Below are 22,259 nucleotides of genomic sequence, written 5' to 3'. Positions count from 1 at the left end.
AACTACTCTTCTGTAGCGGTTGAACTGAACCTCTCTGGTGGGGCATTGCTTGTTGTGTTGTCCAGCACCCCCAGGGATGAACTTTTGATTTGAAACTTCGCTATATCCTGAATTTCTTCCAAATGTCTGGGACTCTACGTCCGACTTCAAGTCTTTTGCCTGTTTTATCTGATTACGCGATTAATTCCATATTGGACCATGACTATTTGATAGGTTGGATTGGTGTGATATGTAATACTTGAACCTGATAAGTGATTATTATATAAGCCATGCTCTACTGGATGTAAGGGGTAAGTTAGCCTCGTCTGCACTTATTTCGGGAATTCGGGCTAGAAAGTTGTTAAGTAAAGGAGCTCAAGGGTATTTGGCTTTTCTTATTAATACCCCTAGCGATAAGGTGAATCTGGAGGACACACTGGTAGTAAAAGAATTTTCTAATGTTTTTCCTGAAGAATTGGAGTCTCTACCTCCGGAACGGGAAATAGCTTTTAAAATTGATTTAACTCCGGGAACAGCACCTATATCAAGGACACCATACAGGATGGCTCCAGCTGAGTTGAAGGAGTTGAAGTTACAATTACAGGATTTGTTGGAACGAGGTTTTATACGAGAGAGTGATTCTCCGTGGGGAGCCCCAGTTTTGTTTGTAAAGAAGAAAGATGGGAGTTTGAGGTTATGTATAGATTATCGAGGTTTAAATGATGTTACGATTAAGAATAAATACCCACTACCCCACATCGATGAACTGTTTGATCAATTGCAAGGGGCGGTAGTGTTTTCAAAGTTGGATCTAAGGCAAGGTTACTATCAATTGAGGATTTTGGAAAAGGACATACCTAAGACTGCTTTTAACTCGAGGTATGGGCACTTCGAGTTTGCAGTAATGCCTTTTGGGTTAACCAATGCACCTGCCGCTTTCATGGATTTAATGCATAGGGTTTTTAAGCCTTACTTGGATCCATTTGTGGTGATTTTCATTGATGACATTTTAGTGTATTCTAAGAATGTGAAAGATCATGAGAAACATTTGAGGATCATTTTACAAATCTTGAGGGAACATCAGTTATATGCTAAGTTTAGCAAGTGTGAATTCTGGCTGAAGGAAGTGACTTTCCTAGGGCATATAATTTCTAAGGATGGGTTTAAAGTGGATCCAGCTAAAGTGGAAGCTGTTTCGAAATGGAAACGACCGGAAAACCAACGGAAGTTCGGAGTTTTATAGGATTGGCAGGATATTACCGGAGATTCATCCAGGATTTTTCGAAAATTGCTGGACCTATGACTAAGTGGACCAAGAAAAATGGAAAGTTTATTTGGAGTTCTAAGTGTGAAGGAAGTTTTCAGGAGTTGAAAAGACGGTTGACTAGAGCGCCTGTCCTAGCTCTACCAAATGGACATGATAGTTTTGTGGTTTACACAGATGCATCTAAGGAAGGTTTGGGATGTGTTTGATGCAAAATGATAAAGTGATAGCTTATGCCTCTAGAAAATTGAAGCCGCATGAAGGGAACTATCCGACCCATGATTTGGAGTTAGCGGCTGTGGTCTTTGCTTTGAAGAAATGGAGACACTATTTATACGGAGTGACATTTGAGGTTTTTACAGATCCCCAATTTGTTGGGATGAAGTAGGTGAACGGAAAATCTTAGACACGACTATTGTATCTTGGACTGAGGAGGCCAATGAGAAGGTGAAATTGGTACGGCAAAGAATTCAAACCGCTCAGAGTAGACAAAAGAGTTATGCCGATAATCGGAGGAAGGATTTGAAGTTCACTGTTGGAGATATGGTATTTCTCAAGATTACGCCTTTAAAAGCAAGTTTGATGTCCGGAAAAGGGAAGAAACTACAACCAAGGTTTGTAGGGCCTTATAAGATTATTCAGCGAGTTGGGAATGTAGCCTATAAGCTGGAATTACCACCGAGTTTATCTCGTATCCATAACGTGTTTCATGTGTCCATGCTTAAGAAGTATCATCCAGACCCCTCTCATGTTTTACAACCGGAGAATATTGAGATTGATGAAACCCTGACCTATGAGGAGAGACCGGTAAAACTTCTGGATCGAAAGGTGAAGGAATTGAGGAACAAGCAGATACCACTAGTGAAAGTTCTATGGAAGAACCATGGAGTCGAGGAAGCAACATGGGAAGTTGAAGAGACAATCAAGGAGAAGTATCCAGACTTGTTCATCGACCAAGGTAAATTTCGAGGACGAAATTTTCTTAAGGGGGAGAGGATGTGAGGACTCGCAAAAACTATTATTTTATGCCTAATTTATGGCTTAACAAATTATTTAATTGGATTTTATTTCCAAGGAATATTTTCTAGTCCTGTTAGACCTATATAAGTGGTAGTATATCTTCGTTATATTTTTAAAATGATTCGTTTCGAAAATTAATTTCCTAGAGCGCGTTTAGTAAAAATAGTGAATAGTACTTGGAGATTTTATCCGCGTATTAGCACAATAAGCTTGGAATATTGGAGACTTGTACCATGGTCCTAAAATAGGTAATTTTAAGCATAAATATTCAAGTGATAGTTAGTAGTGCAATCGTTATAAGAATTTTTCGAAAGTTTCGCGTTATAGCGGTAAAATGGGCGGTACGCGTTTTCACACGCGCGACTTTATTTGAGGAACTTTAGACCCTTGTTTCGAGACAATTAAGAGTGAATAATATCTATATTAACATGAGTGCATTAGAGGTTTAGTGCACTAGTGAACCAAACGCGCGAGAAATCAAGTCCAAACGCACCCTAAATTACACTATTTCGAGTTGACTTTGAGGTGCATTTTGCACCACACAAAGAATCTTCCTTTGGAAGCCAATTGCATCAGCACTCTCTCTCTCTCTTCACCTCACTTGGCCGAACAACAAGAAGGAGAAGAGCTCTCCATTGTCTTCATTTTTCATCTTCAATCCATGCACCAAAATCCACCCAAATCACACCAAACTTGGAGATCTCTTAGCAAACCACTTGGAGACTACATTTAGCTAACAAAAGGCTGCATCTTCACGGTTTCTTGGAGCTTCAAGAGGGCCGAAATTTTCTGGTCTTGCACACCTAAGGAAGAGGTAATGATCAACCCATGAATTCTTGTCTTTTGGAGGTTATATAGCAAGATTAAGCTCATGCATGCACTTAGTTACTTGTTTATGGTGTAAAAATGTGATTGTGGGCTCTTGGAATTCCCACACTTGGGTTGTTGTTGCTGATGTGATGATTAATGGTGATTATATTGTTGGTTTAGTGATTATAATGATGCATTAGTGATGGGTAATTAGTGGAAACTTCATTGGGTGTAAGAAGCTAAACTTTCCGATTTTGCCCCTGCTATGTTCGGCCATTTCCAGGCCAAATTTTAATGGTTTAATGGCTTGGATTGGATGTTTATAGGATGTATTTGATGTGTGAAAAATTTCATTGGAAAATATTGGGGTTTGATGGAGCAAATGAATTTTTGTTCGAAACCAGCAAATCTGGAAAACTGATTCGCGTATGCTCTGACCAGCAGTAGTAATTTGGCCATAACTCTGTCCTCGGATGTCGAAATCATGTGCCGTCGGTGGCGTTTGAAACTAGACATTCCTAGCTTTAATTTGGTATATAATGCACGTTCTGATTCCTTGTGAGAAAGCCGAACCAAATGTTTTAAGTTCGCTGTCCTGTTGCTCTGTTCATCTGGAATGAAGTGTTCAGGCAGCAACTTGATGCCCAAATTTGAACCAGATGGGTGCCGAATTTGGAAATGATTTCTTCTGTGATATTTTAACTCTATGAATGTATTTTCCAACGGCGTAAGCCATGCTCGATTTCGAGCTATAATGACTGAGTTGTGACTGAATCAAGTGAACTGCTCTGTTTTGGAAAACCCTAATGTTGGGACTGGTTTGGAACCAAATCTTGGAATGAACTTGTTAGTTGATGTTTTAGTATTAAACACTTACCAAAGATATTATGGGTGTATCTTAGACCCTTATTTCACAAATGAACCATGGTTGGATAACTTTCTTGGTTAGACGATTGCAAATTGGGAAATGCAAGTCAAAGGCAGTTTGCCTAAGGATTTTCTTGAACTTCGGTTGGCTCATTAACTACCTTACCGAAGGTATTTTTCCCCGAAATTCGATAGAGAGATACCTTCCATATAGTATTGAAACACTGCCAATTTTGGTGCCAATTCAAGTTCGTTTCGATACCTAATTAAAATTCCAAAGTTGGGGGTTCAAATCTGGAAATTCTTCTCCAGTCTTGAATTTGCTCAACTTCGGGCTACCGTATCTCGGTGCTCGAAACTCCGATTCTTGATCCGCTTGTTTTTTCATACACTTCACTTGCAACACTAATTGAGCTGAAAATTTCAGAGGCCGGTTTGCAACGTACGAATCGTGCCGAATTTTCAAAGTTGGCCAAAAACCAACTTCGTTCTGCCATGAAAACCGACCCTGCATCTTCAAGCTCATTTTCGACCACTTTTCACTTTGATTCATGGAAAAGTGTCTTCTAGAAACTTATAGTACTCTCTAAGAGGTTTCCAACGGTATAAAGTTTTCCAATTTTCGACTTATACCGAGCGAGTTACGATTTTTCAAAGATTCATCATAAAACTGGAAAATTTTCCAATTTCAAAGAAATAGAGTTTTTCAAAAAAACTCTTTATTCTTTTGATGTTCTTAAACGCTTTGCTTACGAATTTCATGATAAAAACTCAAATAATATTATACCTAATAAAAGGCAAGTTGAACCTCGATTTACGTGTAATTGAGGTTCCTTTTTGCAAAATAATTCTTAGATTGTACTAGTGTACAATCTTTCTTGATAAGTGGGTTAATTGTGTGATTATCCACTACTAATTTGCCAGGCACACAAAGAGACCTTCAAGAGGATCTCACCGTGGACACTTGAACTTCCGGAAAATAATTCTTGTTGAATAGCTCGGTGAGTGTCAAGTGTGTGAATTTTGATACTTGTTTAATTGTGGTATTTGTTGAAAGTTTAAAAATTAAGGGCGGGTGTGTACTTTATCGCACTCGTTCTAATTTCAAATGAATGAATGGAATGTCTTGAATGAATGAATGAAATGAAATGTTATGTCATGAATGCTTGTGTCGTTGGAGTGAACCTCCTCGACTTTCAAATGAATGGGGGACGCCCAAACTCATAGGCCGTCCTTAGACTCGAGCCAGCAATGGGCTTGGTCGGGGATTCGAACGAGCCATGAGATTATAAGCTCGACCTAATAAGAGGTCTTGCTTGGCATACTTGTAGAGTATCGCCCAATAATAGACTTGTGGGCCCTTGAGGTGTACGGTGGACGGAGGGAAGTAAGTGGTGATCTACGGAAATGGAAATACCGACCCGGTTGACAGGAGGGTCAATGCGGGAAGGTATACGAATGACAACGGCAGATCGAGTGGAACTTAGCTCCTGAGAGCTACTATATCCTTGAATTGTTTCTGATTACTTTTCCTGTTTGAATAATTGATTATTGAAAAGACATGGTTTTATTTATTAAATTTGGGTTTGTTATTTGACTAAGTGCTTGCATGTGTGTTCTTGGCCTCACGAGCGTTAGCTCACCCTATAGTTTTGTTTTCCTTAACAGGACCGACTCTTGGAGAAATATGGAGAAACCATCCGTTGTAATTTTGTTAAGACTCCTGTTATATATTTTGACTAGGCCCTGGTTTGGGTTGTACTTTTGGAAATTGTAAACTTGAAAGATTTGGGCCCTGATGTGTACTTTGAATTTAAGTCGTTGCATGATTTACCGATGTACTGGTTATACATTAAGTGACTTCTCAAGCTTGAACGCTTCCGCATTATTGTATTCATGTTGCTCTCATCGAAGTGTTTAGTTCGGTTTGAATTTGGATGGAATTGCTTGAGTCCTGGCGTGAGCTGGGCAGGCGTCCGCGGATACCCTTTGGTCCGCCTTAGGGAGATGTGGGGCGCCACATAAGCTATAAAGTACAATTGTTTAAGGCTACAAAACCATCCAAAATAGCCAATTATCTAGCTCCAATTCAATCACAATAGGGCTGAAAATTTGTAACCCTAAGCTGAAATTTACAAATACAAGCTCAAATTTTCTATAATCAAGCCAAAATAATATATAAAAGCTAGAAAATTCACATGGCAAAGCTACTAGATTATATCCAAGCTCAACGCATCATACCAAAGCTGAAGTTTCTCACTCAAAGCTGGAATTTTCCAATCACCACACATACCATGAAATTTTCCATGAAAACTACCAAAATCAAGTCTTAAATCTACTCATATGCAAGTAATAAAAGAGAAGATGGTTTTTTCATATAGTTACCTTGAAACCCTAAGAAGAAAAGAAAGCCAAGAGCTTTTCTCCCCCAAATCTTTCCACCAAAACCCTTAATCCTTCCTAAAGATCACCTTTTATGGAGTAGATTGCAAGTTTATGGTGAAAACTCAAGGATTCAAGCAAGAGTTGGAGGTTGAAGATGGAGTTTTTTCTCCTTTTTCTCTCTCCAAGAAGTCGGCGAAAGGAAAGGGAAAGATGATGTTTTTTTTTGGTCAATTTTTTTGTTAATTAAAGGTTAAGAAAGGTCTTAGTCAAAGTCCAAGCTCCATGGCTTTTGTGACAAGTGGCTTCCAAGGGGAAATCCTCATCCTATTGTCTTTGAAATGCTAATATCTAGCCTACTTCTAATTATCCCTGAACACCTTATAAAATAATATTCCTTTGCACAAAACTCCTCCTAATCTTCAAAAATTTATAGCACACACTACATTAGTGGGTCCCACTACCATAATGCACTACGAACTTAACATACACTAACTTATACATGGAAAATGGTTAAGAATCTTAACTCTCTTATAAAAAATATCTAGGAAATTAAGGTAGTAAAGTAAGGTAAAGAAAATATTTTTGAAGAAATAAAATAAAATAAAGAAATTTTTTGGATTCTCACATAGAGCATTCGTCAAAGATTTTACTATCAGGAGAGGATACCTACAATAAATGCATCATTTTGACAAATGAGAGCATTATTCTTAGATATTGCCATTAAAAAAAAGTATGGAAAATATGGTAAAAAACTAATAGCGGTGTTTGTAACAAAGTAATCGTCCAAGAGCTTAGGGGTCATCTACTTAGTGTATGCTCAGTCATAAGGAAGGATTGTAGCCAAGCCAAAATCCTGAGCTACACTAGGGATAGAAGCTAGGTCATTGACATTCACATCCCATTTTGGACAAAAGTGGTTAGGAGGATATGTCCTATTCTTTTTTGACGTGGCAACTAGTGTCAAAGTTTGTCTTGATCAAACTAAAGAGGACTCCTATTTTTGACTACTAAATCAAGAAGCACAAGGGAAGAGAAATTACAATTCTTCTTAAGCCTCTTGAAATAGTAAGGCTTGCTCTTTGGACTGATATAAGCATGGTTTATTCCATCATCTGTCAACACAGTCTTGGCAAAGAAGTAGTTAAAATTTATTAACACATAGTCGTTCAACTTTTTAAAAGAATCTTTTTCCACATTTTTGGGATCCAGATCCATGGTCGCATCAGCTAGCCATAAAAACCTTTCGGGAAGAATTGAGATTCATTCTTCCAATGCTTTATTGAAGATGGAACCTCTACCACCAATGGTCACATCTGCACTCTTGATTAGGTACAAACCTCAAAATAGAACGATCCATTGTCCTACTCCTTGCATTTTATAGTATAAAACCTCCTAAACAAATCCACAAAAATAGTATTCCCAAGATACTTGCAGAGCATCTCAAAACCAACCAATGTTCCAATAGCACTCAGCACGAATTGAGTAATTTGAACCATCTAGTAGAAGAGATTGGCTTGGAAGAATCTCATCAATGGAAGTCTCAGCTTAGCTTTTACTTGCTTGTGATAAATGGGCCGATAACATCTTCATCCTTTGATTGGGATCTTTGCTGTCATCCCAAAAGGCCATGGCTATTGGTCAATGATATCATCTACGTTTTGGGATATGACATAACTCTTAAAATTAGACTACCCCAAAATCAATTTCTGCCAAGTTCTCAAGAGACAGGAACACCTCAGCTAGTTCTAGAAATTCGATGTGAGCACGGATTTCTTAGGGTTTCTAGAATCTTCCTCTTGAGAACAATCATGCTCATCCAAATCCATTCTAACCTAGTTTGATTCTACTTGTTCACTCAGGTCCTCCCTTACTCTACTCATTTCCTCTCCTGAGGGTTGTAGATGATGGTGTACTCTATGTACCATGAAGAAAGCAATTTACTTATTGGGATTTGTCTCGAAAGGAAGAAATATCCATGCGTAACTTCTGGAAATGTTGCCAAAGTTAATAAGAAAATCATGCGTAAATCTGATCACCTTAGGAATAAGAAACCAATCTAGCATCTGCAAAAGCAGAGTGTAGAAATGAAAAACTAACCCTTATATTTATAGGGAAGGGAAGACAAGAAGGTGGTTCAATGAAACCATTCGTAGTTTGTACCTTGCATTTAGTGATGTAAGATGCCCATATTTGCTACATGCCCCGTCAATCTTTTTCCACAACACTGAATACTCTATCTCACAAAAATTGCACACGTAACTAGTTTTGAAACCACCCGAGTTGAGGGACTAATTGTGGGACCCAGAATGTCCTTGGCAATCTTCCTAAACTGATGTCTCATATTGGAAGCCATTCAAAAAGAGTTTAGGAAGTCCCATATGACGTGCATGTGGGTTAAGTGATTGATGTGACCTCTATCGTTTAACAGTCACCCCTATAGACCTATGCTACACTCCATCTAGCCTTGCAGCTGACCTATGGCAGCTCTCTACCCCACTATGGCAGCCAAAAAACCTATAAAACTATGCACTTTTCTCATATTATAAATACTCTCTTTTGCACTATTTTGAGGTAACCCAACATTCATCTTCATTCTCCTATCCCTTAATTATTGAATTCGTAATTTTACTAACTTACGCATTGGAGTTAAAACTGGGAAAAAGCCACTCTGCATCTTTTTGTGCTGTAGGTGATCTATCTTTTTGTGCTGTAGAAGTCATTGTTCCTATGTGTGTATGTATATATATGTATATCTACAAAGAAAGGGGAAAAAAAGAAAAGAATCAAAAGATAGGTAAAAATTAAAGGTCGATTAGAACTAAAGGTGACTGACCTTAAACATAACATTATTCCTCATCTCAGATGATAATAGCAGTCATTGTTCCTTATTACCCTTTGTATGTATATATATGTAGAAAATTCTTCTACCAGCGATGCTATTTTTGCTTACAGATAGTGAACGACAGAAAAGTGATAGGAAGTCATGTAAATCGTGAAAAAAAGTACGTGTGTCCTACAGTTCACATGGGGAAACACAATGGACATAGTAATGTGACAGCGACAGATAGGCATGTCAATAGGTAGGGTTTGAGTTGAATCTCTTTGATTCAAATTTAGACCCATTTAATTTAGTTAGATCAAAATCTAGATCCAGACCCTTTTGAATATAAAAGTGTAAACCCATATCTAGACCCTTTTGAACATACTAAAGTAAAATTATATAGATTTCATAAATAATATAAATACTATCCAATTTTTGTTATCAAATAGTAAAATTAACATTTAACAAATTGCATGCAATATTATGAACTGAAAGAAAGAAATATTATTGACTATTTCTATATATTTTCAAAGATTCAACTGCATCCACGTCTAATCTTTCATTTGTCTGCCTTTACTTTCTCCGTTTCTTGAAAAAGTTTGTACCAATTACAATAACAACTAGGATTAGTTAAAAAACAAAGAAAACAATCATAACATATATAAATATTCAGCCTTATTAAAAAATATAATTTTGTACCTCTTTCTCTTGTTTAAGTCTCAATGTCGGTAGATGTCTAGCAATCTAGCCTTAAAATGGTGAACGAGACAAAAGTCATTTGACTAAAAATCGATGGAAAATAAATAATAGAATAGGAAGATTTATAAACACTTACTCATTTTTTTCTTTGATTCAATCTAATCATCAGTTTTCACTTATGTTTCAACAATATTTGGTAGCAATTTGCCACGAATCTCATCAATCAGCCTACCACCAACATTAAATGTAGATTTGGAGAGTAGGCGCTTCGACTCATCACCCGAATGTTAGCATCTACGAACAGTTCAGTGCTCTCCCACAATTGGCACGGGGTGAAATTCGGCTAGATAAGTCAGGTGTTCCTTCGGTTCGAAGAAGGAGAGTAGGCTAGCTCTGATGGGTGGGTGAGACAGGAGTCCGGGTTGGCTTTGTATCCATGTTGATTCGCTTTCAATCAATAAATTCAATTTTCAAAAAAAATAAATGTAGATTTGGATGCAATTGTACTAGCTGAAATAGCCAATATATCATGTGCCATTTTTGCCAAAATAGGGAATTTTAGACAATTAGCTTTCCATCATTCTAAAATATCAAAATTGTACTTTCTTGGAAACTTTGGCTCTTCTAAGTATTGATCCAATTCTGACTTTTGATTTGCATGAAGGCTAGATGAGCAAGACTCAAAGTACCATATACCAAAGTCAATCAATGTATCATTACTTGAAATATTTTTCTCAACACTTTCACTATTCCAAAGATCTAATGATGGTAGAAGTTCACCTCCATGATTCATATACAAATCAACAAAAGTACTACGAACTCATTGAATATATTTTTCAGCATTATGCCCAAGAATTTGTCTATAATAATACTCTACCAAATCTATCTTAAACCTTGGATCAAGCACTACAGGTATTGCCAACACCAAACTACACTCTTCCTAATATTTTTCAAATTTCTCTTTAATTCATTGGACCAGCCATATGTATAAGAAAGACATATTGACTTTGTTCCCATTTCATCAATTGAAGTTGAATGCTACAAATATTAGGAAAAAACACATTTTCTATTGGAAAATGAGTACTACTAAAATGACGAGTTGCATCATAAAACTGTATTAATCAACCATGAACAGCAGCAACAACTTCCCACTCCTTTTGAGATGGATTATACTTATAGTTTTTGTCTATTTGGTCTAATTGATCAAAGCTTCCTTTAGTGGTAATGCAGTATCAAGCATTGTGAAGGTAGAATCCTACCTATTTTGAACATCTAAAGCCACTTTCTTTTTACCTTTCAACTTACATTCGTTAATTAAATTTTCAAATTTCTGATTTTTTTTTTCAAAATTGGTATTCTTTATTCACCATGAAGAATTCAAGAATGAGATACAATGAGTGGGGGAAGACACTCCTATAATGATACTACTGCTACTGTAAATGGCAAAACTGCACATAAGGAATTTGGAGTCTGTCCAACTGAAGGGTAGAGCGGGTCCTAGGTGGCAGAGATGCCTCAGAAGAGAAAACAACATCTGATGGGAGTTTTGACGAGGCCAAAGCATCCGCAACCGAGTTTGCTTCACAAAAAATATGGGCCACAAATGCACCCAAAGCCGTTACCACTATTTTAATATGTCGAATAGAGTTACATAAAGGCCAATGGGAGGAAGCATCCAACGAGACCAAGCTAACCAGCACCCTGGAATCCACCTCTGCCACACAATGTCGCAGGTTCCTTTGCTGACAAAGCAACAACCCTTCCAACGGCGCCAGTGCCTCCGCCATGAGAACATCCCAATCCCCAGATTCTTTGTAGAACGCAAATATGAGATCCCCCTCTGTCGATCGAAGAATCCCCCCGCCAAAGGCCCCTGTGGGCGACACACTCGCGTCCATATTCAGCTTACAACTGCCCTGTGGAGGATTAACCCAAGTGACCACCTAAGGTTGACGAAGCCTCCTCCTTCTCCCCTAGACACTCTTAGCGCATATACAATCCGCATCGCCTTTGAAATATTGTGGCTGCAAGAGCCGACCCACATGCATTTGCTCCATGAAGTTGCAGACCTGAAAAATGACTTGGTTCGCCGACAGAGGCGAACCCTTGTACCGCGCTTGATTTCTAGTCCTCCACATAAACCACAGGACCAAAAGAGGAATAATAACACAAACATGGTTCCGCATCACAAAGCGATGTGAGAAGAACCAAGAAGCCAACTTAGCAGACACCCCACTCACTTGGTCCATGATACCAAACAAATTATTAAAAAACTGCCATACCTTTGCTGCCACCAGCCCCATGACAAAAAGTTAGTTGCTCGTTTCCATATCATTCCCATAGCAACAACACCTAGAGGCTAGCATAGCACCCTTCCGCTAGAAGGCATGATCCAGAGGCACCCATCTGTGTAACAGACGCCATGTGAAGAATGAGACCTTGAGCGGAACCACCGTGCTCCAAACCAGTGAGTGGACTGTGGACAGATTCTTTTCACACCACAACTGCTCCCATGCTGATGCCACCGTGAAAGCACCCGAAGAGGATGCACCCCAAACCATCTTATCTTTACGACCAAGGAAGATCCGGAGCTTTAAGATTTGTGTCACAATGTGGCCAGGGAGAAACTGCCGAAGACGGTGCTCATCCCATCTGTGAGGTCTATATAACTCCACTACCAGCATATGGGGGCAGGCCGAGCCAGGCACCAAGGTAGCCAGGGGGACATCCGTGCACCATCGATCATGCCAAAAGTTGACGAGGCCCTCCCCCAGGGACCATCGAATATTCCCCTCAGCCAGATCCCTAACTTGAACCAAACGGCGCCACACAGGGGATGGATGGTCTACTACCACCAAATAGGGATACCACCACAGTTTGCACGAGAAAGTGTTGACCACAGCATCAAACGAGCGAAACCCTAGTCCTATTTCCCCAACCGGAAAACATACCTTCTCCCAAGCATCCCAATAGATCCTCTTGGACTCAATGGAGTTATCTCAGAGAAAGCCATTACAGATTTTAGCCAGTGCTGCAACTACAGCTCTCGGAGGGGAGAGGACCTATAGCCAATAGATGGGAAGGGAGCACAGAACGTGTCGTATAAGGACTATTTTGCCGCCCATTGAAGGATTCTCGAACTCCAATGACAAAGCTGTTGCCGCATCTTAGACAGTAGTCCGTCAAACACAGCACAAGTTACCCTGCCCCTAATCATAGGTACTCCCAAATATGTAAAGGGTAATTTCTGCTCCCTAAACCCAAGAATTGACCGAACTAGACTATAGCAAGCTTTTGTCATCCTCAGTGACGGAGATACAGAACTCTTGGCGACATTTACCTTTTGACCAGAGCAGGCTTGATAGAGTGGCAAAAGATCCTTGATCGCGGTCAAAGTGTCAGCTGAGCACCTGGTGAAGATAATCGTGTCATCTGCAAATGCAAGGTACGGGACCCGCAAGCCAGCAGACACGTAATAACGACTGCTCGAAGCTTGACATAGCTGCTATAAACCCCTCCCAAGAAACTCGGCAACAAACAGGAACAAAGCCGGGAAAATGGGATCGCCTTGCCTCACCCCTTGGGTAGACTTAAAGAAGCCTACAGCTTCTCCATTGATTAGGATTGAGAACCAAGAATTGGAGAATGTGCGGAACAACAAATCAACCACCTGCTCGTCAAACCCAAACTGTCTAAGCATGAACAACAAAAATGACCAGTCAACCCTGTCATACGCTTTGTCCAAGTCCAATTTTAGAACCAAATTTGGGTCAACCAACCTCCTATCTAATTCATGGATAAGCTCTTGTGCCAATAAGATGTTATCAAAGATCCCTCTCCTCGGAACGAAGCCAGTCTGCCATGGCAAAATCAGATCTTGCAGGAGCCTATTCAAATGATTAGCTAGAATCTTAGAAATAATTTTCGAGCCAACATTGCACAGGCTAATTGGTTGAAAGTCCCGCCATTGGGAAGCACTCTCTATTTTGGGAATGAGCACTAGGAGAGAGCTAGTCCAGCCTCGCGATTGCTGCATGCCTCTAAAGAAGTCCCGAACCACCTCTATCAGATAATCTTTTGTAGTGCTCCAGCAGCTTTGATAAAATCCTGCTCCAAATCCATCCGAGCTCGGGGCACTGTCAATATCCAACGAAAATACCACCAAGTGAAACTATTCCAATGTCAGGAGATCCTTCATCATCGCGTTGTTTGCCGCCCCAATGGATGGGACATCGAAGGGTAGCTCCTCAAGGGACCCCCGATGTCCGTTAGATGAGAAAAGTCTCGAAAAGAACGTAATAGCGGAGACTTTGATACCTGGTAGAGACTCGCACCATCGCCCGTCGTCCATCTTGATTCGAGAAATAAAGTTAGTGTTCCGTCGTTGTTGGACCAAGGAGTGAAAGTACGCGGTATTAGCATCCCCCTCTTGAAGCCACCTGACCCCCGCCTTCTGTCGCCAAAAAGCACACTCTTGAGCCAGGGCCTTGTTAAAGATTGCTCTAGCTTCCTGCAGAAGAGTCCTAGATTACTCATCATAGCAGTGATCATAAACACTCTCAATTGTCGCAACACCTATTCTGCCTTCTTTACAGTGGATGTGACATTACCAAACACTTCTCGGTTCCACCGCCTCAGAGCCTTCCTCACTGCCATCAACTTCTTAAAGAACTTGGTCATACCAACTCCCTGGACCTGCATTCCCCATGTCATAGAAACTACCTTATGAAACTGGGGATGTTGATGGCAAATGTTCAAAAATCGAAAGCAAGAGGAAGCGAACCGATGGGCTGTACATTTAAATGAGTAAAGGGGCATGATCCGAATGCCCCCTTGCTAAGTGAGACACTCTAGAGATTGGGTAGGCACCCAACCATTGCCTATTTACTATTGCCCTATCTAGCCGCTGCCAGATAGAGCCATTAGTCCACGTGAACGTGGATCCATCGAAAGCTAAAGAGGATAGACCGCATTTGAACATAGAGGTATTGAATTCCTCCATGTTGCGGGTGTTGGCTGGGGCTCCTCCTTTGCGTTCGTCACTCGAGGCAATAACATTGAAATCCCCTACTGCCATCCATGGTTGACTCATCCCCTAGGCCAGGCCCTCCATCGCCTCCCACAGTGGCCGTCTCTCGATACGGGTATACCTCGCATAAACCCCAGACAACCAAAAAGAAGCACCAGAAAAAAAAGAGACCTGGGCATGGACCAATTGTTCAGCATACTCAATACAGTTGACCCGTAACATATTTGACCAGAAAAACCAAATCTTCCCGCCAATAAAACTAGAGGACCTGTCAAACCGTAGCTGGCGGCGCACTACCTCTCGTTGATCATCATTAGATATGGGTTCTAAAAGAACAAGCAAGCGGATGCCATTGTCATGACAAAGTTTTCGTAAGTAACATAAAGAATCAGCACGAGAAGCACCCCTAATATTCCACACAAGCAAGTTAATCGGATCTAACATGAGACTGCAAAGGGTAAGAATTTAAAGTGAGGGACGTATGACCAGCACGTTCCTCTTTTCGAGGTCTACCGCGCCTCATTTTGGTGGCTGGCAGCTTATTCTCCGTATCCACTGAAGTCTTCGATGTCAAAACGTCATCGGCAAGAACACCCCCTTGAGTTGCCTCCAGCTCTGAAGAGGAAACCTGCCGTAAATGCCTAACAAGGTCCTCGTGGAAATCCTTCAACTCCGCTGCCGACGCGACCAGCTGCCCAATGTTGTTTGCCGACATCTTTTTCGGTAGATGGCTTAGCCGCAAGCCCCGAGGAGACGAGAGTGAAGAGCCACTAGCTGGGAGCGAATCTGCATCTCCCTCACACTCCAAAGCTACTAAAGGACTAAAAGCATTCTCGGTCTCCAGTTCGACGTCCCCTTCCCCCAGTCTGCATGCAAGAGTTTTCGTCATTGGTGCCTGAACTTCGACCACTGCCGTCCCCAGGTCCTCCATTGCTGCCACCACCATGGAAGCACTAGCACAAGGGACCCTCTCCAGTGCAGCTGCAGTGGTAACCTCTGCAACTAGCAGCACGTGATCTGGGTGCTGCACAGTGTCTCCCGTGGCCGCCCGAGCTTCCTGACCCTGTGCCTGGGTTTCCACCGAAACCAAAGCTGCTTCCGTCCCAGTGCTAACGAGCTTCGCCACTGTCGCAAGAGTCCCAAGCGCGGGCGCAGAAACTATCTCCCCTAGCTTAGCCTTGCCCTTTTCCTCCCTTGCTATGGGCAAAAACTTGTCGAATCTTCTGTGAAGGCTAACCCACATTCACAAGGTGAAGGGAAGGGTCTTTCCGAAAGCAGCACTCCTGCTGATGTCCGAATTTGGTGCAGAAAGAACAGTAAAGGGGGACATCTTCAAAGTCCACGTTTTGCTAGAACCCATATTCCTCATCCCCTATCCAAACGCGCTTGACGATGGGCAGAGTCACATCTATCTCTACCAGCACCCATGTGACAGAAGGGCGATGAAGGTCGCTGGTGGCCGCATCAATCTTGAGTGGACACCCCAAGGTCGAAGCTAATTTCATCAACTGATGCCTTTGGAAGAACGAAATAGGCAAACTTGGAAAGCTTACCCAAATCGGAGCTATGTGTGAGGACTCGTAAAAATTATTATTATTTATTCGACTCCTAATTTTGCTTATTTAATTATTTATTCGAATATTTGCCTCGATTATTATTTTCTAACTTTATTAGACTTAAATACATGGAGTTATGACCTCATTATATTTTTAAAGTGACTCGTTTCGAAAATTAATTTTTGGAAGCTCGATTAATGTAAATAGTGAAAACGTGTCTGAAAACTTTAGCCAATTGGGAGTACAATAAGCTCGAAAATTTGGAGACATGTACAATGATCCTAAAATAGGTAATTTTAGGTTTAAGTACTCAAGTGATAGTTAGTGGTACGATCATTATAAGAATTTCTTGAAGGTTTCACGTTATCGCGCCTAGATTGGAAATACGCGTTTTCACGCGTGCGCTTAAATGAGGGACTTTAGACCATTATTTTGGGACAATTAAGAGTGAATAATATTTGTGTGAATATAAGTGCATTAGAGGTTTAGTGCACTAGTGAAACAAATGTGAGAGAAATCGAGCCCAAACGCGCCCTATTGAGAGTTGACTTTAGGGATGATTTTGCACCACACATTGTATCTTTCTTAGGAAGCTAAAATTGGACCAAACACTCTCTCTCTTAGTCTCTCTCTTGGCCAAATTCTCAGCTGCAAAACACAACACAAAGTTGTCATTTTTCATCTTCAATTCTTGCACCAAACCTTCATAGATTCACACCAAAATTGAAGACCACTTAGCTTGTCACTTGGAGAGTTCATCTAGCTATCAAAAGGAGGAGTTTTTCACGAGTTTCTTGGAGCTTCTAAGGACCGAAAATTCTGCCTTGGTCTTCAACTAAATTAGGTAATGATCCAACACTCTAATCTTGGTTTATAGAGGTTGTCTAACACCTTTAAACTCTTGTATCCAAATGGGTGGTTGTGATTGTTGGAAAATTGTGAAGGTAGGCTCTATGAACTCCCACTCTTATCTTGATGGCTGATGTGATGATTAATGATGGGTGTAATGTTGGTTGCGTGCTCAAAATGGTAGATTAATGGTGTATTAGTCGTATGAACTTCAAGAGATGCATGAGGGGAAACGTTCCAATTCTGCCCCTGCCTTGAACATACCTATTTTTGCGGAATTTTGAGGTTGTAATGACTTATTTATGATGTTTATATGTTGTATAGATGGTGTATAAAATGTTATTGAAAAATATTGAGGTTTGGTTGGTCAAATGAATCAATTACAGAAAACTAGTAAATCTGGAACTGTTCCCGTAATGCTCTGACCAGTTTTCGTGTTTCGGCTATAATTTTGTAATACGATGTCGAAATCAAGTGCCGTCAGTGGCATTTGAAACTACACATTCCCACCTTTCCGACGGTATAAAATGTACATTCTGGTTCCATGTATGTGAGTCGAACCAACCATTTAAATTCGGCTGTTCTGTTTCTTTGTTTTACTGGAACGAAATGCTGAGGCTGCAACTTGTGGCTCGAATTCGAGCTAGTTGTGTGCCGAATTTCCGAATAATTTCTTCTCTGAAATTATAGCTCTATGAATGTGTTTTCCAATGCCATAAACCATGCCCAATTCCGAGTTAATTTGAGTGATTTGTGATCCAAATACGAAGCCTGCCCTGCTCTTGAAAACCCTGACTTTTGGACAGATTTGATGCAAGGTTTGGTATAGACTTGCTAACTGAATATTTTGGTTCTAAGCACTTTCCAAGTGTACCATGAATGTTTCTTAGGCCTTGGCTACACTAATGAGCCATGTTTGAGGGATTTTTCCTTGACCAAATGTTTGGAATGGAAAACAAAAGGGTCAAGGCAGTTTTGTCTTGGAATTTTGAAAACTTTGGTTGTTTGATTGACTACCTTCCCGAAGGTATTTTTCCATGAAATTTGATAGAGGGGTACTATTTATATATGAGTATTATACTACCAAATTTTATACCAATCCAAGTCCATTTCGATACCTAACTAAAGTCCTAAAGTTGGAAGCTCAAATCCGGAAATTTGTTCACCAGTTTTGAATTTTTCCCTAACTTTGAGCTACCGTATCTCGGTGTTCAAAACTCCAATTCTTGATCCGCTTTCTCTGTTATAAACCTTACTTGCAACTCTAATTGATTTACAAATTTCAGAGGCTAGCTTGCAACGTGTGAATTTTGCCGAATTTCCAAAGTTAGCGAAAAACCAACCCAACACAACCTTAAGTACTCTGAAACAGTAACTTTGAGCCCATTTTTGAATATTTTTCATTTAGAATCACGGAAACGTGTCTTCTAAGAACTTTTAGTACTTTCAAAGAGGTTTCCAACGGTACCAAGTTTTCCAATTTTTGACATGTAGAATGTGAGATACGATTTTTCAAAATATCGTATCAAAACTAAAAATTTTCCGAATTCCAAAGGAAGGGAGTCTTCAAGCACTCCTTATCCCTTCGATATTATTTGAACGTTTTATCCTTGATTTCCCAAAATGAAAACTTGATCGCTCTTGTACTTTAAGAAACTCTAGTTGAATCTCGATTTACGAGTAATTGAGGTTCGTTTTCGTGAAATTTCCTTAGATTGTACTAACATACAATCTTCCTTGATAATTGGGGCACGTGAATGATAATACATTATTATTTGCTCAGGCGCACGCAAAGACCTTCAAGAGGATCCTACAGTGAACACTTGAACTTTCAGAAAATATTTCTTCTTGATTTGCTCGGTGAGTGTCAAGTGTATGACTACTTGAACTTTATGGATATGATTCATGCTTGGCTTACCTGATTACATGCTTAGCCTACTTGGTTTTGAAAAATGCAGTCGAGTGTGTACTTTATCGCACTCGTTCTCATTTGCAATAAATGATACATGCTTAACATGATTTGCCTGGTTTACATGACCTGAAATACATGCTTAAAGCTGTCAAATGCTTGAATACATGACATGGTATGCTATGGCTGCATACGTCGTTGGAGTGAATATTCTCGACACTTACATGATACATGGGGGACGCCCAAACTCATAAGACGACCTTGGAACTCGAGCCGGCATGGGTTTGGTCGGGAACCTCGGTGAGCCATGAGATTCACATGATAAGCTTGATCTATTGAGAGATCTTGCTTGGCATACTCGTGGAGTATCGACTTATAAATGTCGTGCGGGCCCGAAGCGGTGTATGGTGGACGGATGAGAAGTAAGTGGTGATCTACGGTTTGGAAATATCAATCCGGTTGACGGAGAGCCATCGCGGGAAGATATACGAATGAACTGGCGAAACAAGTGGAACTTAGCTCCTGAGAGCTACCATATCCTTGGATTGTTTCTGTTTACATTTTTGCCGGCATTATTGATTACTTGCAAGTTATCACTTGAATTGTTACCTGGGTTTGTTACCTGAACTATGTGCCTGCATGTGTGTTCTTGGCCTCACAAGCGTTTTTGCTCACCTTGTAGATTTGTTTTTCTTAACAGGTTTGAACTCGGAGGTGTACTGGAGAAACCCTCCTGATGTGCTTTTGTTTAGGGTTTCTGTTACATTTTGGCTATGCCTTGATTTTTGGGTTGTACTTTTGGAATTTAAAATGTAACTTTTGGGATTCATGATGTACTTTGAACATCCGACGTGCGGGTTGGATAATGGATGAATATTGTTAAGTTTGAACGCTTCCGCATTTACTGTATTTAAGTTATTTACGTGTGTTGTGTAGTTCGATAATAAGCTTGAATGGAATTGCTTGAGTCCTGGCGAGAGCTAGGCAGGCGTCCCACAGATACCCTTTGGTTCGCCTTAGGGAGAAGTGGGGGCGTCACACTATGGCTATCTCTTGGTCCGCCCTGAAGTCTATGCTCCACTTCGAGATCGACATTGGCGAGTCGTGAATATACCACACCATACGAGCGAACAAACGAGTGAAATCTTCTTCCACAAAAGGCCGAATTAGAACGTGCTTCTCATCAAGGAGACCAACTGTCGCGCCCCATTTTTTGATAAATAAATAAATGGTTTTAAAAAAAATGTATTTTTTGATTCAATTTGTGATTGGAAAATGAATTGTGATTTAAAAGAAAAATGGGTTTAAATGGGGGTTTGAGAATGCGACGATTTGACCCAAAATTATAGTTCAAAAAGGGTTTTTGAAAATAAAAAATCGGAGTCGCCACTTGGTAATGAGTTAAGGTGTACCAAGTCACCTAAAAATGAATTTAAAGAAAAAGTAGTAAGAAACCCCTTTTAAACGACTCCTAGTCCACGTAAACCAACGAAAAAGGTTCGGGAGTCACATTTGACGAAGGGGAAGGCAAGGATAAAAATCCAAGGCACCCCTTCGACCTAGCCAAGGCTAGTTGCGTGATTTATTCAAAGATTTTCTTGTTTTAACCAAAGAATTTATTACATTTGGGTGTACTACATGAATGCAAAAACCTAGACCTAGGGGACATGGGGAAATTTCTCTTCAAAGGTTGAGTGGTGCCAATCACATTAATTGTGAAGCCCAATAATGACCCTTTGGAGAGGTCACGAATAATGCAAGTGGAATGCTCAAGTAAGGAGAGAAAATATGAGAGGTGTGCAAAAAAATGTCTTTGAACGTAAAAACATACTCCAAGTGCAGGTGGGCAAAATGCATATATGTAATTAGAGAAAAGTGTGAAAGTGTCGGTGTGCAAAAATGAAGATAAAAGTGTTCGTGTGCAAGTGAAGGGATAAAAGGTGCATGTGTGCAAATGAGACAAAAGTGTTCGTGTGCAAGTGAAGGGATAAAAGGTGTACGTGTGCAAATGGGAGGAAAAGTGAAAGTGTAATGATAGAATGGATTTAGAATGCATGAGCCTAGGGAATGCATGCATATTGGGTACGGGGAGACCTAAATCGTGACTCAATTTGCCCTTTTATAGAGGGAATACAAGCGTGCTAAGGCTTAGAAAAAGCCACACTCGTCTATATCTCACATTTAAGGGGAGTCTCAAGCAAATGAACCCTATAACTAGCATGAAATGCAAAAATCCTAAAATGGAGGGAAAAGGGGTTCGAGGGGCATGCAAAATGATAAAACTAAAAAGAATGCATGACATGTAATGAACATGCAAACATGTACTAACGAAGGGAAATCCCTAAGGGTCTAGCGTTGGACTAGCCCATTCTATGAATTCCGACTAGCGTTGGACTAGTGGAAACGTACATTCATCCATCACATTCATTCAGGCTATGAAAAGCGAGTAGACATGCCAAACACTTATAAACACATAGCACATAACATTTAGCATGCTCGACTAGATGCAAGGCCCTAACAAAGCAAATTAACACGTAGTAACTAAGCATGCAAGACACACAAAGCGATTAAGGCCCTAACTATTACATTATTGGGGGGAGAAGGCCTACTACAATCTAAAAAGGGGGAATAAGATGGAATAAAACAATTAAATCCCTAACTATTACAAGCCAAGAGGTGTACACATACCCCATAAAAGAATAACTTAAATAAAAAGCAAAAGTAAAGATGAAATAAATGAAAGGAATTAAAGAAAGGTAAGGGAAGCAAGTTAGACATGCATATTCACATAACACGTAGGAGCACGTAGGGGAGACAAAAAGATAAAAGAAGTTATACCTCCCTTGGAATGGTGCCCAAATGAAAGAAAAATAGCTTATTTATCCTCCAAAATAAAAGAAATGGTCAAGGTACCAATTTATTTGTGAAAACTAAAAACACGCAAACACGGGCTCACATGGTCATAAAGCTCTTAAATTCATGCATGAAGTGCAATTTAAACAAAACATTGTAGTTAATTGAAGCAAACAAGCAATGAAAAGTGGTAAAGTTTGAGCTGCCAAGGACCAAAT

General features: G+C 40.2%; 3 protein-coding genes across 3 annotated transcripts; all 3 read right to left on the bottom strand.

Moving 5' to 3' along the window:
• Positions 1-11,275: 11,275 nt before the first annotated feature.
• LOC140004749 (uncharacterized) lies at positions 11,276-11,743 on the bottom strand. The gene has a single exon (XM_072044893.1). The coding sequence runs from the start codon at positions 11,741-11,743 to the stop codon at positions 11,276-11,278; it is 468 nt and encodes a 155-aa protein (XP_071900994.1).
• A 480-nt stretch (positions 11,744-12,223) lies between these two features.
• Positions 12,224-13,881, bottom strand: LOC140004748 (uncharacterized). The gene is made up of 3 exons (XM_072044892.1): positions 13,359-13,881; positions 13,186-13,277; positions 12,224-12,823 (listed from the first exon to the last, which is right to left on the bottom strand). The coding sequence occupies exons 1-3, from the start codon at positions 13,879-13,881 to the stop codon at positions 12,224-12,226; spliced, it is 1,215 nt and encodes a 404-aa protein (XP_071900993.1).
• Positions 13,882-14,016: 135 nt separating this feature from the next.
• On the bottom strand, positions 14,017-14,922 carry LOC140004747 (uncharacterized). Its single transcript, XM_072044891.1, has 3 exons — positions 14,734-14,922; positions 14,439-14,540; positions 14,017-14,355 (listed from the first exon to the last, which is right to left on the bottom strand). Exons 1-3 carry the CDS (start codon positions 14,920-14,922, stop codon positions 14,017-14,019), a joined length of 630 nt encoding a protein of 209 aa, XP_071900992.1.
• Between the last annotated feature and the right edge of the window lie 7,337 nt (positions 14,923-22,259).

The sequence above is a fragment of the Coffea arabica genome, chromosome 4c (genome assembly GCF_036785885.1).
Source record: "Coffea arabica cultivar ET-39 chromosome 4c, Coffea Arabica ET-39 HiFi, whole genome shotgun sequence".
Taxonomy (NCBI): domain Eukaryota; kingdom Viridiplantae; phylum Streptophyta; class Magnoliopsida; order Gentianales; family Rubiaceae; genus Coffea; species Coffea arabica.
Note: the sequence above shows the minus strand (reverse complement) of the source record. Positions and strands in the feature narration are given on the sequence as shown.

Bases quoted from the DNA above. Each gene is read 5' to 3' on its own strand.
- LOC140004749 (XM_072044893.1), bottom strand. From the start codon at position 11,743: ATGGACGCGAGTGTGTCGCCCACAGGGGCCTTTGGCGGGGGGATTCTT.
- LOC140004748 (XM_072044892.1), bottom strand. From the start codon at position 13,881: ATGCAGCAATCGCGAGGCTGGACTAGCTCTCTCCTAGTGCTCATTCCC. The intron at 13,278-13,358 runs GTTTATAGCAGC...TTGCATTTGCAG, and splicing joins TGCCGAGTTTCTTGGGAGGG to ATGACACGATTATCTTCACC. The intron at 12,824-13,185 runs GTAAATGTCGCC...ATTGAGTCCAAG, and splicing joins AAGCCTGCTCTGGTCAAAAG to AGGATCTATTGGGATGCTTG.
- LOC140004747 (XM_072044891.1), bottom strand. From the start codon at position 14,922: ATGGCAGTAGGGGATTTCAATGTTATTGCCTCGAGTGACGAACGCAAA. The intron at 14,541-14,733 runs GTAAATAGGCAA...TGGGGAATGCAG, and splicing joins AGCGGCTAGATAGGGCAATA to GTCCAGGGAGTTGGTATGAC. The intron at 14,356-14,438 runs GTAAAGAAGGCA...ACTCTTCTGCAG, and splicing joins TTGGTAATGTCACATCCACT to GAAGCTAGAGCAATCTTTAA.